The sequence below is a fragment of the Schistocerca serialis genome, chromosome 1, assembly GCF_023864345.2.
Source record: "Schistocerca serialis cubense isolate TAMUIC-IGC-003099 chromosome 1, iqSchSeri2.2, whole genome shotgun sequence".
NCBI classification, from domain to species: domain Eukaryota; kingdom Metazoa; phylum Arthropoda; class Insecta; order Orthoptera; family Acrididae; genus Schistocerca; species Schistocerca serialis.
Genome location: NC_064638.1, coordinates 687,977,756 through 687,997,947, shown reverse-complemented (window position 1 = coordinate 687,997,947; position 20,192 = coordinate 687,977,756). Strand labels below are relative to the sequence as shown.

The following is a 20,192-nucleotide window of genomic DNA, read 5'->3' as shown; positions in this document are numbered from 1 at the left end:
AGTCACTCGTTGGGATTTTTTGTGATCTATCAAAGGCTTTTGATTGTGTAAATCATGGAATACTTCTAGATAAGCTCAAGTACTGTGGTATGAATGGCACAGTGCTCAAATGGTTTAAATCATACCTAACTGGAAGAGTGCAGGAAGTTGAAATAAACAGGACACACAATGTGCAAAAAACTGATTTCTCAAACTGGGGAACAATCAAGAATGGGGTGCCGCAAGGTTCGGTCTTGGGTCCTCCGCTGTTCTTAATATATGTTAATGACTTGCCATTATATATTCACGAAGATGCAAAGCTGGTACTTTTTGCCGATGATACAAGTATAGCTATCACACCCAACAGTCAAGAATTAACTGGTGAAATTGTAAATGATGTTTTTCAGAAAATCATTAAGTGGTTCTCTGCAAATGGGCTCTCATTAAACTTTGACAAAACACAGTATATACAGTTCCAAACAGTAAATGGAATGACACCATTAATAAATATAGACTTCGATCAGAAATCAGTAGCTAAGGTAGAATATTCAAAATTTCTAGGTGTATGCATTGATGAGGGGTTGAAATGGAAAAAAAACACTGAGGATCTGCTGAAACGTTTTGAGTTCAGCTACTTATGCTATTAGGGTCATTGCAAATTTTGGCGATATACATCTGCGTAAATTGGCTTACAACGCTTATTTTCATTCTCTGCTTTCATATGGTATCATATTCTGGGGTAACTCATCACTGAGTAAAAAAGTGTTCATTGCACAAAAGTGTGTAATCAGAGTAACTGCTGGAGCTCATCCAAGATCATCCTGCAGACACTTATTTAAAGAGCTAGAAATCTTCACTGTAGCCTCACGATATATATATTCACTTATGAAATATGTTGTTAACAATCCAAACGAATTCAAAAGTAATAGCAGTGTACATGGCTACAACACTAGGAGAAAGGATGATCTTCACTACTCAAGGTTAATTCTAACTTTAGCTCAGAAGGGGGTAAATTATGCTGCCACAAAAGTCTTTGGTCACTTACCTAATAACATCGAAAGTCTGACAGATAGCCATATAGCATTTAAAAGGAAATTAAAAGAATTTCTTAATGGCATTTTTGCCAAGTTATGGTATTTTCATATGGTTGGTGATATATGCGACAAAGAGAAAGATCTGCCTATAAAATTTCTACATCCTCATAGACTATCAGACATTTTTCTGGTCTGAGAGAGAAGATTCATGTGTCCTGCATGTCACTGCACTTGTGGACTCTCTGAACACAGTCAATAGGAGAACTTACAGTTCACTCAAGAATTCATGACATATGTTAATATTCAATTTTTGAAAATACTGAAGGCACTTAAAGAACAATGACCTAGATTCTAGAATTAGTATTTTTTAAAGTAATATTCCCTCAAGCAATATAATCAATCTTGTTTGAACTACTCAATACTGTTCGCTCCTCAAGTTTTAAAAGCAAAATGGATGATGATAGAGAAAACAATATGTAAATTCAATACCTTGTAAGAAAGCATGTGAATTTTGTTAAGTAATAAACAATGAAGGAGCGAAAAACCCATTAATTTTGTTTTTCATTTGGTTGAGTACTTTGGAATAACATTAACAATAATAATAATAATAATAATAATAATGATGAATTGGTAAATAAGGATGATATAAATTAATTTATATATTTGAAAACATTTATTTCCTCCACCTGACAAGCTATGGCTGTGAAATTCCAAAAACTTTAGCTACCTGTACAACACTGACCATTTGGAACAGAGCAAAAATATTTTAGATTCTTACTTAAATCCATAAATGGAACAAATATGCTATAATATACCGAAATCTAAGACCACAGGTACCAAGGTGTGGTTGGAGTGACCCACATATAAACTATTCACTGCAGCATGTAAATGGGAAATAAATAAATAAAAAATCAGAAATTTGTAACTGTCATACCTGATCTTCCAATTTTCTCACACACTTCTGGCGTCTGTGACTGAAGTCGACAATAGACTCCATCTTTTCAAACTGGGCTTTATGAATGCTGTTGAAATCTGGCATTTTGCGAGCTGAGCCTTTTCCTTTCAATGACGTATCCTTCGAACTTGAAGGAAACTTTTTACTGGATGAAGTTTTCAGAATACTGGCTGGTCGTTTCTTGACTGAAGGATGTGGAGCTGTGAATCACAAGATTTTCAGTTCATATTCAATAATTAAGTGTCTTGTGATCATTCTTACATTATTGTTATATATAAAAACAAAGATGAGGTGACTTACCGAACAAAAGCGCTGGCAGGTCGATAGACACACAAACAAACACAAACATACACACAAAATTCAAGCTTTCGCAACAAACTGTTGCCTCATCAGGAAAGAGGGAAGGAGAGGGGAAGACGAAAGGAAGTGGGTTTTAAGGGAGAGGGTAAGGAGTCATTCCAATCCCGGGAGCGGAAAGACTTACCTTAGGGGGGAAAAAAGGACAGGTATACACTCGCACACACGCACATATCCATCCACACATACAGACACAAGCAGACATATTTAAAGACAAAGAGTTTGGGCAGAGATGTCAGTCGAGGCAGAAGTGTAGAGGCAAAGAAGTTGTTGAAAGACAGGTGAGGTATGAGTGGCGGCAACTTGAAATTAGCGGAGATTGAGGCCTGGCGGATGACGAGAAGAGAGGATATATTGAAGAGCAAGTTCCCATCTCCGGAGTTCGGATAGGTTGGTGTTGGTGGGAAGTATCCAGATAACCCGGACGGTGTAACACTGTGCCAAGATGTGCTGGCTGTGCACCAAGGCATGTTTAGCCACAGGGTGATCCTCATTACCAACAAACACTGTCTGCCTGTGTCCATTCATGCGAATGGACAGTTTGTTGCAACAAACTGTCCATTCGCATGAATGGACACAGGCAGACAGTGTTTGTTGGTAATGAGGATCACCCTGTGGCTAAACATGCCTTGGTGCACAGCCAGCACATCTTGGCACAGTGTTACACCGTCCGGGTTATCTGGATACTTCCCACCAACACCAACCTATCCGAACTCCGGAGATGGGAACTTTCCCTTCAGTATATCCTCTCTTCTCGTCATCCGCCAGGCCTCAATCTCCGCTAATTTCAAGTTGCCGCCACTCATACCTCACCTGTCTTTCAACAACTTCTTTGCCTCTACACTTCTGCCTCGACTGACATCTCTGCCCAAACTCTTTGTCTTTAAATATGTCTGCTTGTGTCTGTATGTGTGGATGGATATGTGCGTGTGTGCGAGTGTATACCTGTCCTTTTTTCCCCCCTAAGGTAAGTCTTTCTGCTCCCGGGATTGGAATGACTCCTTACCCTCTCCCTTAAAACCCACTTCCTTTCGTCTTCCCCTCTCCTTCCCTCTTTCCTGATGAGGCAACAGTTTGTTGCGAAAGCTTGAATTTTGTGTGTATGTTTGTGTTTGTTTGTGTGTCTATCGACCTGCCAGCGCTTTTGTTCGGTAAGTCACCTCATCTTTGTTTTTATATATAATTTTTCCCCGTGGAATGTTTCCTTCCATTATATTGATTACATTATTGTTAGTATTTGTAGGCATTTTTCATCAGTTGCTGGTTTTCAATGCTGTCCATCGTTTGTAGAACAACTATATCCTGTCTTTTACGACCGAATTTTATTTGGTTACTTAACAAATGTGTGAAGCCTCATAGCTTAGACTATTCGGTGGTGAACAATACTACTACTACTGCTACTAGTATTCTAGAAGTATATGCCTCTAGCAGTGGAGAGAAAAATGTTATGTTAAGAAATAAAACTAATTTGTAACTGATGAGTAACAATTATTATTCTCTACACAGGGAACAGCATTTGCAACAGGTTTTACATGATGCAAAGCAATTTTCCTCAGAAATAAATTATGCAGAACATGATTCTAATATTGTCCTTAAAAACATATCAGAAACAGACCACATGGATATGATTCTCCCAAACAGAATATAGCTATATGTGTACAGCACAATTCTGTCTAGATTTTAAAAAGTCAAGTACTTTTTACATGTGCATGAATGTAAGTAAATAAAATTAGTCAGCTGTACTTTACAAGTCAACCTTTTACACATGCAAATAATAAAAACAAATCAATTAAGACAAGATTATATCAGTGTAAGTGATTAATGATGAGTGTAATGCAAAGTGGAATTAGCATTTAGTTATCAGAAAAAATTCAATTCAGGTGTGCAACAATGTCCATAAATAAAAAGTTATATAACTGATTGATGCAATTCTAAGGTAAAATATGTGTTATGGCTATGTAATGAAAATTTCTTATGTTCTTTAATTGGCATCTTTACCAATGATCTCACACTGAGCTGAGGACAGTGGGAATACTTACTTCCTTTGTAGTGGCTGCTTCTCTGTTTACTGTTCACTGAAACTGGAGTTGAAAATTTTGGAGTACTGTCCACAGAGCTAGAAAAAGATGCTGTTTCTACTGCAGCTGCAAACCTAACTGAACGTTTGCGAGCAGGTGTCTGAAGAATGGAATCTTGTTCAGCCACTTCAAATGTACTGTTCAGAATTTCGGCAATATCCTCCTCATTCTGATCAGTAGTTGGCACTAAAAGTTCATCATTTCTTTCTACATTTTCTGTCATATGCGTAGAAGAAGTCCCACATTCTTGTAATGGTGGCGCAAGATCACTTAACTCTGAAACAGAAAATAAAGGAAACAAATAAAAGTGACATGAAAAATTACATAAAAATGTAGAAAGAATAATACTGTAGCTTGGACCTAAATGGTTTCTATAATTAACATGTACGATAAAAATACTGGAAGTATGTGCCCTATCATGGTAGTTAAAATATGAGTTCCATGACATCCAGCCCAAGTGTTTATACGCTGCAGATTTATTCTTGTTACTTGTGATGCAATAATATCAGACTGTAGCAAATAATTTGACAAAAGTTTGAACTACAAGTTCTGTTACTTGTATTAAAATCTCTGACATTAAACACAGTAAACATTTCCTTGTGTGCAATTAGTGACAGTCACATTAAACACATGTTAAATTTGTAAAAAGGAGAAATGAGAAAATTAAATCAGCTGCTGAAATATTCCACTAGTTACTACATTAAAAACAGACCTCCTGCTCCATAACTTACCATTGCACACAAACGTCCAACATTATATGGGAACTAATGAGACTACAGTGCGCGTCATTTATGACGGCGGCCGAGTTTAGGTTCGTTCAGCGCATCTGAGGTCACAAAACAGTCAGCCAATGAACGATGTTGCCAGAGCTCGACTGCAGTGCAGAGTACGGACGAGTGTCTTCAGTTTTAGAAACGTTCAGTCAAAAATAAAGTAATTGAACAAAAGCAATGTCTTGATAGCGGACTTTCTTTTATAGAAAGTTTGGAAAAAGCATTCTTTATACCAATTGCTTCATATTCTATTAATTAATTAAACCAAACAAGGAATAAGCCTCCTAATTCAGGCGATAGCAAGGAAAGGTGTTTGTATCATTCTCACTAACTGCTTTTTCGCAATAAAGAACAGCGGTAATTGCTTATTTCCTATTTTACTTCGCCGAAACATGAGTAATTCATTATCATACCAACTGTGTTTGTCGGTATTTTGCGTGATATTTTAAAGTCCTCCAGGAGATATATTTAACGACGAGCTGCGTTAGCGTAATGGTTAAAGTGTATGGCTGCTAATTGAAAGGTTCCGAGTTCAAACCTTGATCGGAGCTTAATATTTTCTTTATTTAAAAACAATATCGAAGTGTCTTACTTCATTAATTTTATTCGTTTGAATGTAATTTTTTGAAATTTCTAGTGGCAACTAAAATCGACCATATGGAAAGTATATGCTATGGACTTTGAACTCTGCAAACTCTTCAAAATTTCGTGTAATGGTTTACTACATCTAATGCTGCACAATAACTGTGTAATATCTCTTTATATTTGATGAATTATTCTGATACAATTCTACCCTTGAATGACGTTTACAAATTTTCTAACTTCATACTCGCAGAATCCATGCGCAAAATAGTTTCGTACAATAGCTATGCCATGAGCGCATAATTATATTCTTTGTAGTACTCTCTCTGGTGGTTGTAAAAAAAAACAAAACCCCGCTTCCGAGATTGTCTTCGTGCCGATTAGCCTGAGCTTTGTTTGAAGAACTGTAATCTGATTATTGAGATTTGTGACAGAAGATAACTGATACGAAATTGTACGATTAAAAGGTGTGTGTGTGTGTGTGTGTGTGTGTGTGTGTGTGTGTGTGTGTATATATATATATATATATATCTAAAAAGAAAGATGATGAAACTTACCAAACAAAAGCGCTGGCAGGTCGATAGACACACAAACAAACACAAACATACACACAAAATTCTAGCTTTCGCAACCAATGGTTGCCTCGTCAGGAAAGAGGGAAGGAGAAGGAAAGACAAAAGGATATGGGTTTTAAGGGAGAGGGTAAGGAGTCATTCCAATCCCGGGAGAGGAAAGACTTACCTTAGGGGGAAAAAAGGACGGGTATACACTCGCGCGCGCACACACACACACATATCCATCCACACATACAGACACAAGCTTGTGTCCTTCAGACAAAAGGTGTGTATTTGACATTTGAGAATTAATGATATTCATCGATATATTGCATAGTTGTTAATCAGAAGGGAACTTCCGAAAGACTGGATACGAACCTGCATTTAATAATCCAAGAGCTCCATTACTTCTTTGGAAGGTTAAACTTCATCAAAGCCAAATATCCGCTTGATCTGAGGTTTCCCGACTGATTATACAACGCTCCCAAAAATTACGAGGCATTTTATTTGTACAGATTAGCAGACTGCCGCAAAGCACGAGCCTCCAGAGAAGAAGAATCATCTCCTGATTTCATTCTAACAAGTAAAATTTCTGAATCATTTTGAGTGAATGAGCTATGACTGTTTCATATTATGAATGACTGATTGCTCGAACGAACTGAGAGCTACAGAACTACATAGGAGGAAAAATTACAGTGGCGCCAGTGTGACAGGACTCTCTTGGACTGTTATATTATATATGTATTTTTTTCTTTCATGAAAACCAACGAGAACGAGAGGTAACTAATCTGAAGAGAGATTCGGTGCCCAAAGTAAAAGATTGCTGATACCAAGAAACGATTTCAACTATTGGACAACACCGAGACTACAGAACAAGGCCAGAGAAATCTAATTTTCTTTATCCTGTAGTTAAAATAGTTTCAAATCGATTTAGAAAGAACATTTTTCCAGATAGTAGTACTGTATATTGTGTGATTTTCGTATCTGGACATTGGACTTTATACCATCTGTGAAGTAATTTGAAAGTTAAGTGTGTCAACGACAGTAAATTTGAAACTGTATTTAGTGACTAGAACCTGATATTGACAGTTATTTAATGGTATTGACTAGATCGGCATTTAAAATGTCATTGAATCAGCAACGAGAAGTGCAACAGCCTTCAGCTGTTTGCGCAGAAGCAGATGCCACGAATAGCAATTCTGAGACTGTTGTGGCTAGCGGTAGCAATATAAATAATCCCGCTGGTTCAGAAAACATTCATACAACAGCTGATCAGAGGGTTGTTGCCACATTAGTTGTTGTTGTGCAACAGTTGTCTCAATTAGCCGAAGGCCAAGCGGAGGTAAAACAAGACTTATCCGTTATACAAAATGAACTCCAAAATCAATTAGCCGAAAATCAAACAGAATTTTGAAATCAATTAAGAGCAACCTTTACTGAATTAGATCAGAGATTAAATACCCGGACACAGGAAATAAAAGAACAGGCAGAAAGGACAGAACAGAAACTTATTACTCAAATTGAGCAGGTCCGCCAACAATGCCAAGAAAACAATAGTAAATTAAAAGCGGAACTAACTGAATATGTATCCGTCAAAATTGACACGATACAAAAACAAGTAGAACTGTTTCCTCAAGTAATACAAGCTCAAGAGGGCATACAGTGTTCCGTAGCTATGATACCAGAAATTATAGAATCCCAAGATAATCTAAAGAAGCAATTTGACGAAGTGAAGGAAAAAAAAGACGACAGTGGAACATAGAATGAATGTACTTGCGGAAGTTTTCAGAAATGACATTAGAGCGGCAAAATTTTCCTTCGGAAACGATAGAAGAAACTGTGGAAGTAGCTTTACAGTCAATTTCAGAGAGTTCCGAAGAGAATTTTTTCAACAAAGGGTTAAAGGAAGTTCGTGAACAACTTGGTGAAGAATTCTCACGTTGGAAAGAAAATATCGAAAGGTCACTATATCTCTCGCAGGAGGATTTAGAAACAGCAAGAAGTAGGAACCAAAATTCTCAATCTGCGCGTGACATTCCGTCCACGTCAAGATCCGATGTAGACAGCACTGGAACGTCACAAATTAGATTCGATATAACGGATAGGCACAGGGATAAGTACGAACAGGATGATTTTTGAAATCGTAGTAACATTGAGGAGAAGATGATTAAACAGATACAATTTCAAATCTTTAACACGGACAAAAAGAATGTTCATCCTGTAGTCTTTAATCGAAGTTTCAGAGGTCTATTTCCACTATCTTGGACAGATTGGCAAAAGATTAGTTTTGTATCTGGATATATACAAGGATCAGGAGCATTGTGGGCATCCCAACAAACATCATCTTGTAAATGTTACAAAGAATTTGAGCACACTTTTCTAGCAAAATATTGGTCTGCTGGAATACAAGAAAGACTTAGGCAGGAAGTATTATATCCTGAACCTTTCTCATTTTCTAGAGGATCTCTAAAGAGATATTTTGAGAAATGCATTAATAAATCTTTGTATTGGGATGTACCGATTTCTTTGCCGGATATACTTTAGATACTCAATTCGAGACTACCCACCAGTATAAGGAATCAGCTGTTATATATAAATGATAAGGATATAGACTCATTTATGACTACGCTTGATCATATTGATATACTTGAGGAGGACAATAAAAGGGCAAGAGAAATGTCCTATCAAAGAAGAGTAATAGAAGCGAATCCGAGCTGCAATTCTAATGTGAATGGCAGTAATGGTAGCAGTAAAAATAATCATAACCAACTACACTCTCCGAGGAGACTTAGAAATGGACAAAATGCAAACAACTTTAGTAATGGTGCAGCGAGGGGGAACAATAGGAATTTTAATCGATATAATCCAATGTATGACAACACAAGACAGTTCTACCAACACCAGCAGAACAACAACAATAATCACACGAATCAAACAAGACAATATAGACAGAATTCACCACAACAACCGATAATCACTGAAGTAGCTGGAGAGACAAATACCAATCGGACCAACAATCAGTCAATCTAAACATGACCGCATCGTGCCCCGGAGGAGCGGTCAGGGGATCTGTTAGGGGCGAAACAGTAAAATTACAATTGTTAAGATATAATGATGGTGAGCTGCTGACTGAAGAGTTAACAAATGATTTAATAACGTGTCATAATGACAGATCGAGTGTTCCGGTATCGGAAGTATTTGTTGAAATAGAGGAAGTTCCAACGAATGTGATATTAGACACCGCCGCTTCCGCCAATGTCATCTCAGGCGCTCTTTTTAGGAGAATTATTAGGAAGAAGAAGGTACCAATTTTGCCGGTACAGAACTGCAAAATCATTGGAGCTGTTGGAGCACGCTCTCCCAATGACAAAATACAAACAAAATTAGAGATGAAAATGGGAAATGGAGCAATAAAATGCACGTTCCTTGCAGTGGAGATGTTATTAGTGAACTGTATTCTTGGTATTGGGAGTATGCAGGAGTACGATTGTCAGATTGATTTTTTTGGGAGGAATAGTTAAATTTAGATTAAATGGAGAAGAGACAGCACTGGATTTAAATAGAAAGGAAACGGTGCATGAGAAATATTATCGCAGTGCCATAATTCAATTAATTGACACTACGAACGGTCGTTGGAAGGAGCTTTCAAAGGATTCGATACAACAGGAGGACTTTAACCAAACAACAATGATAAATGCTAGTGAATCAAATCAGCTTACCAGAGAACAAAGGCAGCAGCTTCATTATTTGTTAGAGGCATATGAAGAGATTTTTGATGAGAAACTGGGAATTATTAAAGGGTATATTTGTCACCTACAAGTGAAGCCACATCAGACTTACTGTTACACGCACTATCCGATCCCCTGGCATTTAAAACAATCCGTTCAAAGGGAGATAAATAGAATGTTAGAATGGAACTTGATTGAGCCATCAACTAGTCCATATTGTTCTCCGCTCTTAGTAGTTCCAAAACCTGGAGGCAACATTAGATTAGTTCTGGATGTGAGAGAGATTAATAAAATAATAGTACCCGTAAGAACTCATCCGGAAAATATAGATGAATTAATTCAAAATTTCCAGGATGTTTCGTACTTAACTAGTGTTGATTTGAGAAGTTCATACTGGCAGGTCCAAATGGATGAAGAATCTAGGAAATATACCGCATTTATCTATGCTGGGAGAAGTTACCAATTTAGAGTTGTCCTGTTTGGACTTAATATTAGTGCTGGAATATTTATTTCAGCATTGGATTATGTTCTTGGAGCAGAATTGCGTAGTCGTATAACTGTGTTTGTTGACGACTTATTAATAGCCACGAAAACATGGGAAGAGCATTCGCATATTTTGGAAAGCATTTTTGCTGTTTTCAAGAAAACCGGAATTACAGTAAACTTACAAAAGTCTCATCTTGCTTTACCACAAATTAAGTTCTTAGGACATATGATAGATGCGAAAGGTATCCTGCCTACCGAGAAGAAGATAAGTGCAATTCGAAATTTTCCATCACCATGGAATAAAAGACAGCTGAAGGGATTTTTAGGTATGGCATTGTTCTTCCGTCGTTTCATAAAGACTCAAGCCATGAATTCTGAGGCATTAAACCGGCTTCTACGGAAGGATGTGCCATGGCAATGGACTGAAGAATGTGAACTAGCTTTTCGAGACATTAAAGACCAACTCGTTAACAGTTAATAAAATAAATTGACATGTTCCACATCCACGAGGATCTCCTCAGCACGGATCTATGGAACGAAAAACTAAACTAATCTAATCTAATCTAAAACAGATCCTTATTATATCACCCTGATATGAATTGTGAATTCTGTCTGTCCACGGATTCATCGGATGTTGGATTAGGTGCTTGTCTCTTCCAAATAAGGAAAATAAAAGGGGTACCAACATTTGGCCCGATAGCATTTGCTAGTCGAGTGTTATCGCCCTATGAAAGAGCCTATACGACCACAGAACTTTAAGCACTTGCGGTTATCTGGGCATTCAAGAAGTTTAACTATTATTTATATGGTTCGAAAACGATTGTGTATTGTGACCATCAACCACTAACCTTTTTGCAAACATGTAAATTATTACATCCCAGACTATCACGTTGGACAATGACACTACAACAGTACCAATTTAAAATTATTCATGTGTCTGGCAAAGAAAATATTGCGGATGCACTGTCAAGATCCCCAGAAGGTTTAACGTCGGAAATAGAATCAGTAAACACTTAGGATTTTCCAGTATTACTGTTGCAGGACAATTTTATTTGTACAGATTAGCAGACTGTTGCAAAGCACGAGCCTCCAGAGAAGAAGAATCATCTCCTGATTTCATTCTAACAAGTAAAATTTCTGAATCATTTTGAGTGAATGAGTTATGACTGTGTTTCATATTATGACTGACTGATTGCTCGAACGAATTGAGAGCTACATAATCACGTAGATAGGAGGAAATATTACAACTGCGTTGAACATCGAAACAAACTTAAGTCATTTATGGGGGGGAAGGTATCAGTCAAGAAGATGTGTAAAAATCAAATTTTTGGGCCAAATAGTTTTTGTGAAATCAAATGATAAAGTGTGTCAAAGCAGTCTAAACACCATGTGTCTGCACAGGCGAGCAGTGCAATGACGACAAAATCGCGCACATCACGGAATGCAGGGAGCACGTCTCTGTAGCAGCGAAAGGGTTAATGCAGCCGCGGTGGCTTTACTTCATAAACTGCGCACTCACCCCTAAATGTAAGTTTGCGAACTATACTATGGCGCTGCATCTCTTGGCGTGTACAACTGCCAATGCAGCAATCTCCCGCGTCTGGGTGGGCATGCGCGAACCACCAAGATAAAAAAATTGAACTATAAATGAAACCAACACGCATGTTATTCTGAGGAGATCAGTAGTTCAATTAAAATCTAAAACCTTTATTGTAGCCTCTTTTAATGTACCTTTCATGAGCACTGCATAAGTGCCACAGAGAAAATTGCAAGCCGGTGACATAACATTTCGCTAGTTTCCCTTTGTTGTTGGTATGTGCTTCCCATGAAATATGATAGTGTCCAGGAAGTAAAAATTATAGTGTGCTCTATCAGCATTATATGGTGTAAAAGTGTCAAAATGCCCACCAAATTACAAGTATTGGGATACAAACATTGCAAAGGTATTAATATATTATTTACAGAAACCATAAATGAAGAAGAAAATAAAATTGGGCAAAAATCAAATTTCCCTATGAACCAGACATTTGACTTCACCATCCGATTCAATTTTCGTTTTATGCTTACGGAATTCAACAGTTTTTGAGTCTGTAATGAGTTAGGGCTGGAATGAGATTTTCAGTCTGCAGCAGAGTGTGCCGAACCGAGACTGGAACTCGGGATCTTTGCCTTTCGTGGGCAAGTGCTCTACCATCTGAGCTAGCCAAGCACGACTCACGACCCATCCTCACAGCTTTAATTCTGCCAGTACCTTGTCTCCTACCTTCCAAACTTCACCAGTTCTGCAAGTCTCACAAGAGAGCTTCTGTGATATCTGGAAGGTAGGAGAAGAGGTACTGGCAGAATTAAAGCTGTGAGGATGGGTCGTGAGTCATGCTTGGGTAGCTCAGATGGTAAAGCACTTGCCCGCGAAAGGCAAAGGTCATGAGTTCGAGTCTCGGACTGCTCGGTCTGGCACACAGTTTTAGTCTGCCAGGAAGTTTCAACTTAGAGCTGCTTATGCTCAAATAATCTGTTCAACTATTTCTAGAAATTTACGATGATGTCTCTGAATATGAGTGCGATTACATTCTAACAAAAAATGAAAACTGAACACCAATTACAGTGAGAGCAAAAACATAAAATATTTGTTGGTTTACAGAGCATCCACAGCGTAAAAACCATTAAAGTATGGGCAATAAACAAGGGAGAAGAATATTATAACAAATGTAAATCACAATGCTAACAATAAGGCAATCATATAAACACACAGGATTCTGCTGATATGTCAATTCAATTAAAATACTTTTGGCCATACTGTCGTGTCACAACATAAAATTCTTATCACAATAAAGTGAGCTGATGTATCAGCATTATTTTAGCAGCCTTCTTCAGGGATAGACTTCTTGTTGGAAGTATGTACTTCTGTTTATTGCATCAATACTGTTGTCATACCACCACCACCACCAAAATTCAGTCTTTTTTGGCTCTAAAATATATTTTTTCCATTGTAGAACAGAGAGGGGGGGCTTATGGCAGAATATTTGTGACACTCAGGAGAAAGACGACTCAGTAATGCCAAGCACCAACCAGTGAGACAGTGGCCGTCAGACATGGTATGGATTTTTTACACCTGTCCAGAAAATGAAACTATTGGTAATGTTACTAAAGCACTACTTTGAGCCATATCGTTTCCTTTGTCGTTTTGTGGACATCACATATGAAGTCTAGTATTATGACCCTCCATCAAGATGATAAATGCACAGAGACCTTACGTATTCTCTCCGAATGAAGCCCTACTACAGCCCAGAGGAGCAGATCAATGACAGTGAAGTTTCTATGGGACAGGTTACCTTCAACACTAGTCAAAGTGAATAGGATCTGTCAGGACTGCAATATAAAGGAATGATGACAAAATCTAGATCCAGAGTGCTGTAGTCAGCTGCAATGTGTACTTCTGCAACATGGGGTCACTGATCAGGAGGGGGAGCAATGCAAGGAGTTGGGCTGCATGTAGTGCCACACAGTGGTTAGCATTGTCGACTGGTGTGCTGTGCGTGGACAGTTTGAACTCAACCACCAGCAATAATTTGTTATTTAGTATTTATCATTTCTGTAAGATTTTAGAAATTTCTTGATTTGTCTAAATTGCAGCATCCATTCAGGAATCAAGTTCTGTTCTGGCAGTATACTGGGACTTATAGTAAACATGTTTTCGTGCTTTGTGTGGTACATTCAGGGGTGACCATTTCTGTGCAGCACTATGGTTTTTTGAGTTGGACAATATCATTGTAGGAGGTTAAATCCATTTTCATCAATACAGATGACACAGCTGCATTTTATGTTGACAAATTAAACTAACTTAAAATATTACTGTAAGCTGAAAGTCATGAGAAAGACCTCTCCACAGGTTTGAGAGAGAGAGAGAGAGAGAGAGAGAGAGAGAGAGAGAGAGAGAGCAGACATTCAAAACATTAGGTTTTCATGAACATTAAACCAGATGTCACGGTAAATGAAGTGGTAGAAATATGCCTGCCGCAGCCTTCATCAAGTCTCACCCATCCAGTGCTAACTTGGTAGTCCTACGGCACAGCTGGTGCTTCGTTTAACCTCACATCCTTTCTTCACCTGTCCTCCTCCTAGCATACAAGCTACATACCCCACCCATTGGATTCTTTTGCTCTTCAGCTTCTGCAGTATTTTAGGTTGTTGCATCAAGAGGTAAATGTCCTTATTCTTTCTCCTTCTTCATTCTACTTTATAGAAGATCGGTCCGCATATCTTCCCCATTAATTTTCTTTCAAATATTGATGGTTTACCCTTTTCTTGTTAGTCGTGCTCCAGGTTTCTGAACTGTACACGACTCCTGGGCATATTAATGTATCATATTTTCATATTAGTATTTGCTGAAGTGTGTCACTAAGCACTCCAATATCCCAAGTATTTGAAGAGACAAACTCTCTTGAATGTCATGCCATATATATCAAGAAATTATTGCTGCTCGTCTTCTTCCTAAGTGCATGAGCTCTGTTTTGCCTTGATTCACCTTTAGCCCAACCTCCTGTGCACAGTTTTACATTTTCTAATACATTTCCCTAACCCATTGTGGCGTCACAAGCACATCACGCACCACCAGGCGGCACCACAAGCGTCATTAGTTTGACAAACCACTGCAGAGAAAGCACACAGCCCAGCGACTACTGCACCAAGAAGTCTCGCTGCACTAGCGCCACCAGAGAAGTGATAGGCAGTTACAAGTCAGCTCGACTATCAAGAAGACTGCCTGCTGCTTGTGTACTTTGCGTCTCATCTGCTTCTATCCAGTCCACACCCACCTGACTTCAGTGAATATTTAGTGTGACAAGAACTGTTTATTATCAAGCCTTAGCTTCTGGAATAGTAGTTGAACTTCAGTATCTGCTGTCGGTGCCAATTTGTATTCGCAAATAAATGTGAGCGTTCTTGTCACTAATCATTATCACTGTTCTCATTCTCCTCTCATAGCGATTCCCTCAGCGCACTATAAGTAGTTGTGGGTGGTGACAAGTAAAATCTCTCCCTGTGGTTGTATCAAAAGTACAGTAAACAAGCTGGTGCCAAGAAAGGAATGGATTTGCCCAAGTTACATGATTAGTTTCTGGTTTTCTCCACCAATCCACTCTAATTACTTGTTATTTCCTTTTATATGTCTAGTGTGTGGACTTCTGACGCAGGACAGACAGAGACTACAGAGACGAGTGTGTTTTTTGTGTGCAGTGTCCAACCCAAATTCGTTACAGGCATGGCTTCTGCATCAAAAGACATTTCTCCAATGTGTGTTATTCAGTTACAGGTTGGGCAAATCAAGCAGTTGCTGCAAGCTGTCATGCAGCTAATACAACAACAGCAGAATCTATAAGCGACATAGTGGCCTCACCTGCAGCCTCCATCAGCCATTCCACCATTCTGCAGTTTCAGCAAATTGCACGAGGACTGTTGAGAATACTTAGTTCAACTAATGAATCATATGGAGGTACATCAACTGTAGCATACAAACAACAAAGCATTTTTTCTTTACGTAGTGGACACAGAAGTTTACAGGCTCACAGTGACATTGTTTCCTGACAAACAACCAGAATGGTTAGAGTTTGAAACTTTAGTTAGCAAGTTAGCAACTTACTATGATGAACCAACTCTTGTGGCTGCTGCAAGGTTCAAGTTTTTCCACCTTCAGTGGGCAGCAGGTAAAACTCAAACAGTGGATCACTGAATTACAAGGTTTAACTAGGCACTTCAAATTTTTGTTGTCATGGACAATCATACAGTGATGTCATGCTGCATGACACTATAACTCAAAGTATTTGTGACAATAGAATTTGTGCTGCTGTTTTGAAATAACCTGATTTTTCTTTAGATGTAGTGTTACAATTAACTAAGGCTCAGGACAGTAAGTGTGATATGCAGATGTCAAATATTAACTAATTCCATAGTGTTAGTGTTAGTAATGCTACAGAATATAAACAGTCCCATGCCCATCCTGCCTGTGTGAAAAAGCACGAGACGTCACGTACAGAGATTAACAGTGCCATGCCGCACCAACATAACACTGGTAGACAGAAAAACATTGAAAAGTCTTGCGCAAAGTGCTTTAGTCGCCATCAGCGTGCTCAGTGCCGAAGTTGCGATACTATCTGCCATATTTGTAAGACAAAAGGTCATGTTCTGTCAGTGTGAATGAAAAAGCTGCATAGGCAGAAAAATCAAAGCAACAGGCCACTAAACAAGTTAAAATTCTTAATGTCACGGTGCAGCCAGCCACGGAACAGTGTGAACTGGTTGCTGTAGCAAATGTTGTGAAAGGTTGCCCCAGAACAAAACATTGCGAACACCAGTCACGTGATTTTCATGTACCAAACAAGTCACGCCGACGCAAACACAGATCGACTACTAAATCTTTGTCCACTTCACCTGTTACATATTGTAGTAGCTCACGGCAATGGGTAGGAAGTGACAGTGATCTCTTGAATATGGAATGTAGTTGGACAAGGTGTTTGTTACATTGGCAGTAGCTAAGAAAGATGCCAAATTGCAACTGGACACTGGTGCTTCAGTTACACTTCTGAACAAACTTACTTGTGAACACTTAGGTTCACCAATAATGAGTCCAGCTGTGCACGTGTTGTCAGGTTATAACGAACAGGAAATTCTAGTTTTAGGAACTTTCCATACGCCAGTTACGTTTCAGGTGTAATGAAACCAGCTGTATTCACAGTGCTTTCTGCCAAGTTTTTGCACAATTATTTTGGCTTAGATTCTTTTGACATTTTTGGATTGTCAGTCTATAAATCAGTGTTGCAAATTTCACCAGGTCAAGCTTCAAAACAGAACTTTTTAGCAAATAGTCTCGGCTGTGCGCACAATTTTTTAGTGAGCTAGGCAAGTGCCCATTGCCATTAGGGAACAGGCCGATGAACAATTACGATGATGGGAAGCTGATGGGATCATGAGGCCCATCAGTGCAAGTCAGTGGCCTAGCCCATTATTTATCCTTCACAAACCTTCAGGAAGTTTTCGGCTTTGTGTTTATTTTAAGTCGAGTGAACTCTCAGACAGTGACAGACACGTACCCTTTGTCTCGCCCAGAGGAACTGGCAGACAGACTATGTGACGTGCCGCCAATGGTAATGAACGTGTGACCACAGCACCATTCCATCAGTAATCATATGTTGAAGCTGAATGTTTTGTGCGAAGATTGAAGGTGCAGATAAGTAAATTCCATGGAACTCACACACAGAAGCATGTCTTGCAACTGTTCCTGCCACCTACCATGCGATGCCTCGAGAGGGACTTTCCGGGCTGAACTCTTGCGAGATTGTTGGCATCACACCCTGCTTCATATGCTGTGCCCACCAACGAGAAGTACCACTTAGTACAAAGATTCTCACTTTCAGATCCAGGATCCAGGGCGCAGTACTATTCAGGGCCTTCCAAACTGGACAGTGATGGCAAAGGGGGACCGTTTCATGTGCCACTGGACAAATTCTTAGTTTCTTCCATTAGTGTCACTACTCAAAACACCAAAACCAGCTTCACTCTTTGAAATTTCATGATTCAACCACTGTGTTTCGATTTACTGATTCAGCATGCAATTAAGCGCCAGGGTCGTAGCTGTCCACTATGGACCAGATGGCATCTCAGCCCGAGGCGCTTCCCATGGAGGTGGGCATGCCCTCATTCCTGATACCATCATCACAGCAGCCCATTTCACAGTGTGTGAAGCCTCTGCGCTTTGCTGCCTTCCTCTCACAGGGTGTCCTCCATTATTCGAGAATATGGCCCTGGATGTAGGAGGGCAACCTCCCTGCGGTTTGTCAGGCGTTCATGTGGGTGCTCGGGGCAAGGCAGATGGGAGCCTGTCACCAGCTTCAGTTCCAGTTCCTGTACCATCTGCTGCACCTGCACCCAGGCCTCGCCCTTGCCGCCAGTTCCACTGCAATCATATGTGACCAGGGCCAGGAAATTTGAGGGGGAGCACTGTGGTGTCGTAAGAACAGCATGCACCGCCAAGCAGCAGCATAGGCGTCGATAGTTTGGTGAACCCCACTCCAGAGGTGGTGTATAGCCCAATGATTGTTGCACCAAGAAGTCGCAGCAGTGGCGCTGCCAGAGAAATGATATGCGCCAGTGCCACGGCAGAGCAAGCAATTACAAGTCAGCTCGACTACCGAGAAGACCGCCTTCTACTTGTGTAGTTCCTGCAGCATCATTTGCTTCTAGAGAGTCCACACCAGCCCGCCTTGAATGAACATTCTCGTGGGACAAGAGCTGTTTACCATCTAGCCTTAGCTTCTGGAATAGTAGTTGAACTTAAAGATCTGCTGCCTCAGCCGATTTGTACAAAGTAGAGTATTTGTCAATAAATGTGTGTGTTCTTGTCACTAATTACTATCAGCGTACAGCACTGGTCCACTAAAGTATAATCTATCTGATTGGTAGTTCTTCCATTTCAGGAGCACCAGGTTCCTTCATGAATTCTTTTGTGTTTGAAGTTAAGTCAAACTTATTTCAGGTTCTTTCCTGATAGCTAAGTTGATCATCCTCTGACCATTCTCACTGGTCTTGTCATACAAACTGCCTTCCTACAGTTGGTATGTAGAGTAGTTCTTTTCCTCCTTTTCCATTAAAACCTCCAGGAGCTATCTTGATATTTCTAGTTGATGTGCTCTCAACTGTTTATTCTAGTTGGTAATAAAGTGTGATGTCTGACACTGTTTCCAAGTACTATGTAGGATATTCTCTTGTCAACAGCTTTCAACTCTTTAATAAGATTTGCTACTTTGTTATGTATTACAAAACCAGCTCTGAAGTTACATTTATCTTCACATTCTCCATAAAATATTATATCTTCACATTCTTTGGAAATACCCTAACCCAACCATCTCGTCTCTTGTACTGCCGCCAAGACCAGTTTATTTCCCCATTTCTGGGACCATAGTCTGGATGATTCCTGATCTATACAGACTTTGATTACTCCAAGATCCAAAAATTAAAATTTCCAAATCACAGGCCATTTTTCCTTATCACTTTTCATCTTCCATTGTGTCCAAGGCAAGTTTGTGTCTCGTAACAAAGACCTTTTTATGGGGATGGGCTGTTAGCCCAATGCCCAACCCCCTCTTTCATTCAGGCTTGGGACCAGTAGTGGCTGTTGCAAGGCAACTGACATATTGTCAAAGCTATTTAATAAAAATATTGTCATCACAACTGTGCTGGTGAAAGATGATCTGCTACAGTGGTCGTTGTTAAAGAAGAACAATTCTACAGTTCTGAGCAAAAATAATTGTGTGACAAGTTTAACTATGTATGCTTGTTAGACTCAAGTAAAATGAACTGTGACGAACACAGTGCATTTGCGCAGAACAGGAAAGGCCAATCTAGTTTCCCATTAAGTAACTGTGCCGACAATTCCCTCAAAGAGGAGAATCCTATTGTCCTACATTACAACCATGTGACTTGTTACGATAAAGGACCATCACAATAGGGTCCAGGGATTTAGTTCAAATGTGCCTGAGACCTGTTTACTTGAAGAAATGACATGCTGTGAAATAAATGACCAATTACTGAAAAACTCTACTGGTACTACAGATCCAGTTAGTGCTATAGGTTATTGTAAAAATTGTAATATAAATAAATGTGATTCATGCAAAG

At 39.3% G+C, this 20,192-nt stretch overlaps 1 protein-coding gene across 8 annotated transcripts in view; it reads right to left on the bottom strand.

Moving 5' to 3' along the window:
* The window catches only part of LOC126480439 (muscle M-line assembly protein unc-89-like), a 263,864-nt gene that overhangs the window by 26,969 nt on the left and 216,703 nt on the right, over window positions 1-20,192 (bottom strand). For all 8 annotated transcript variants that reach the window (XM_050103867.1, XM_050103868.1, XM_050103871.1 and 5 more), the window contains 2 exons: window positions 4,365-4,679; window positions 1,948-2,168 (listed from right to left, as the gene is read on the bottom strand). In XM_050103867.1, the coding sequence (XP_049959824.1) occupies window positions 1,948-2,168; window positions 4,365-4,679 (536 nt within the window). The remainder of the gene's footprint in view (window positions 1-1,947; window positions 2,169-4,364; window positions 4,680-20,192) is intronic.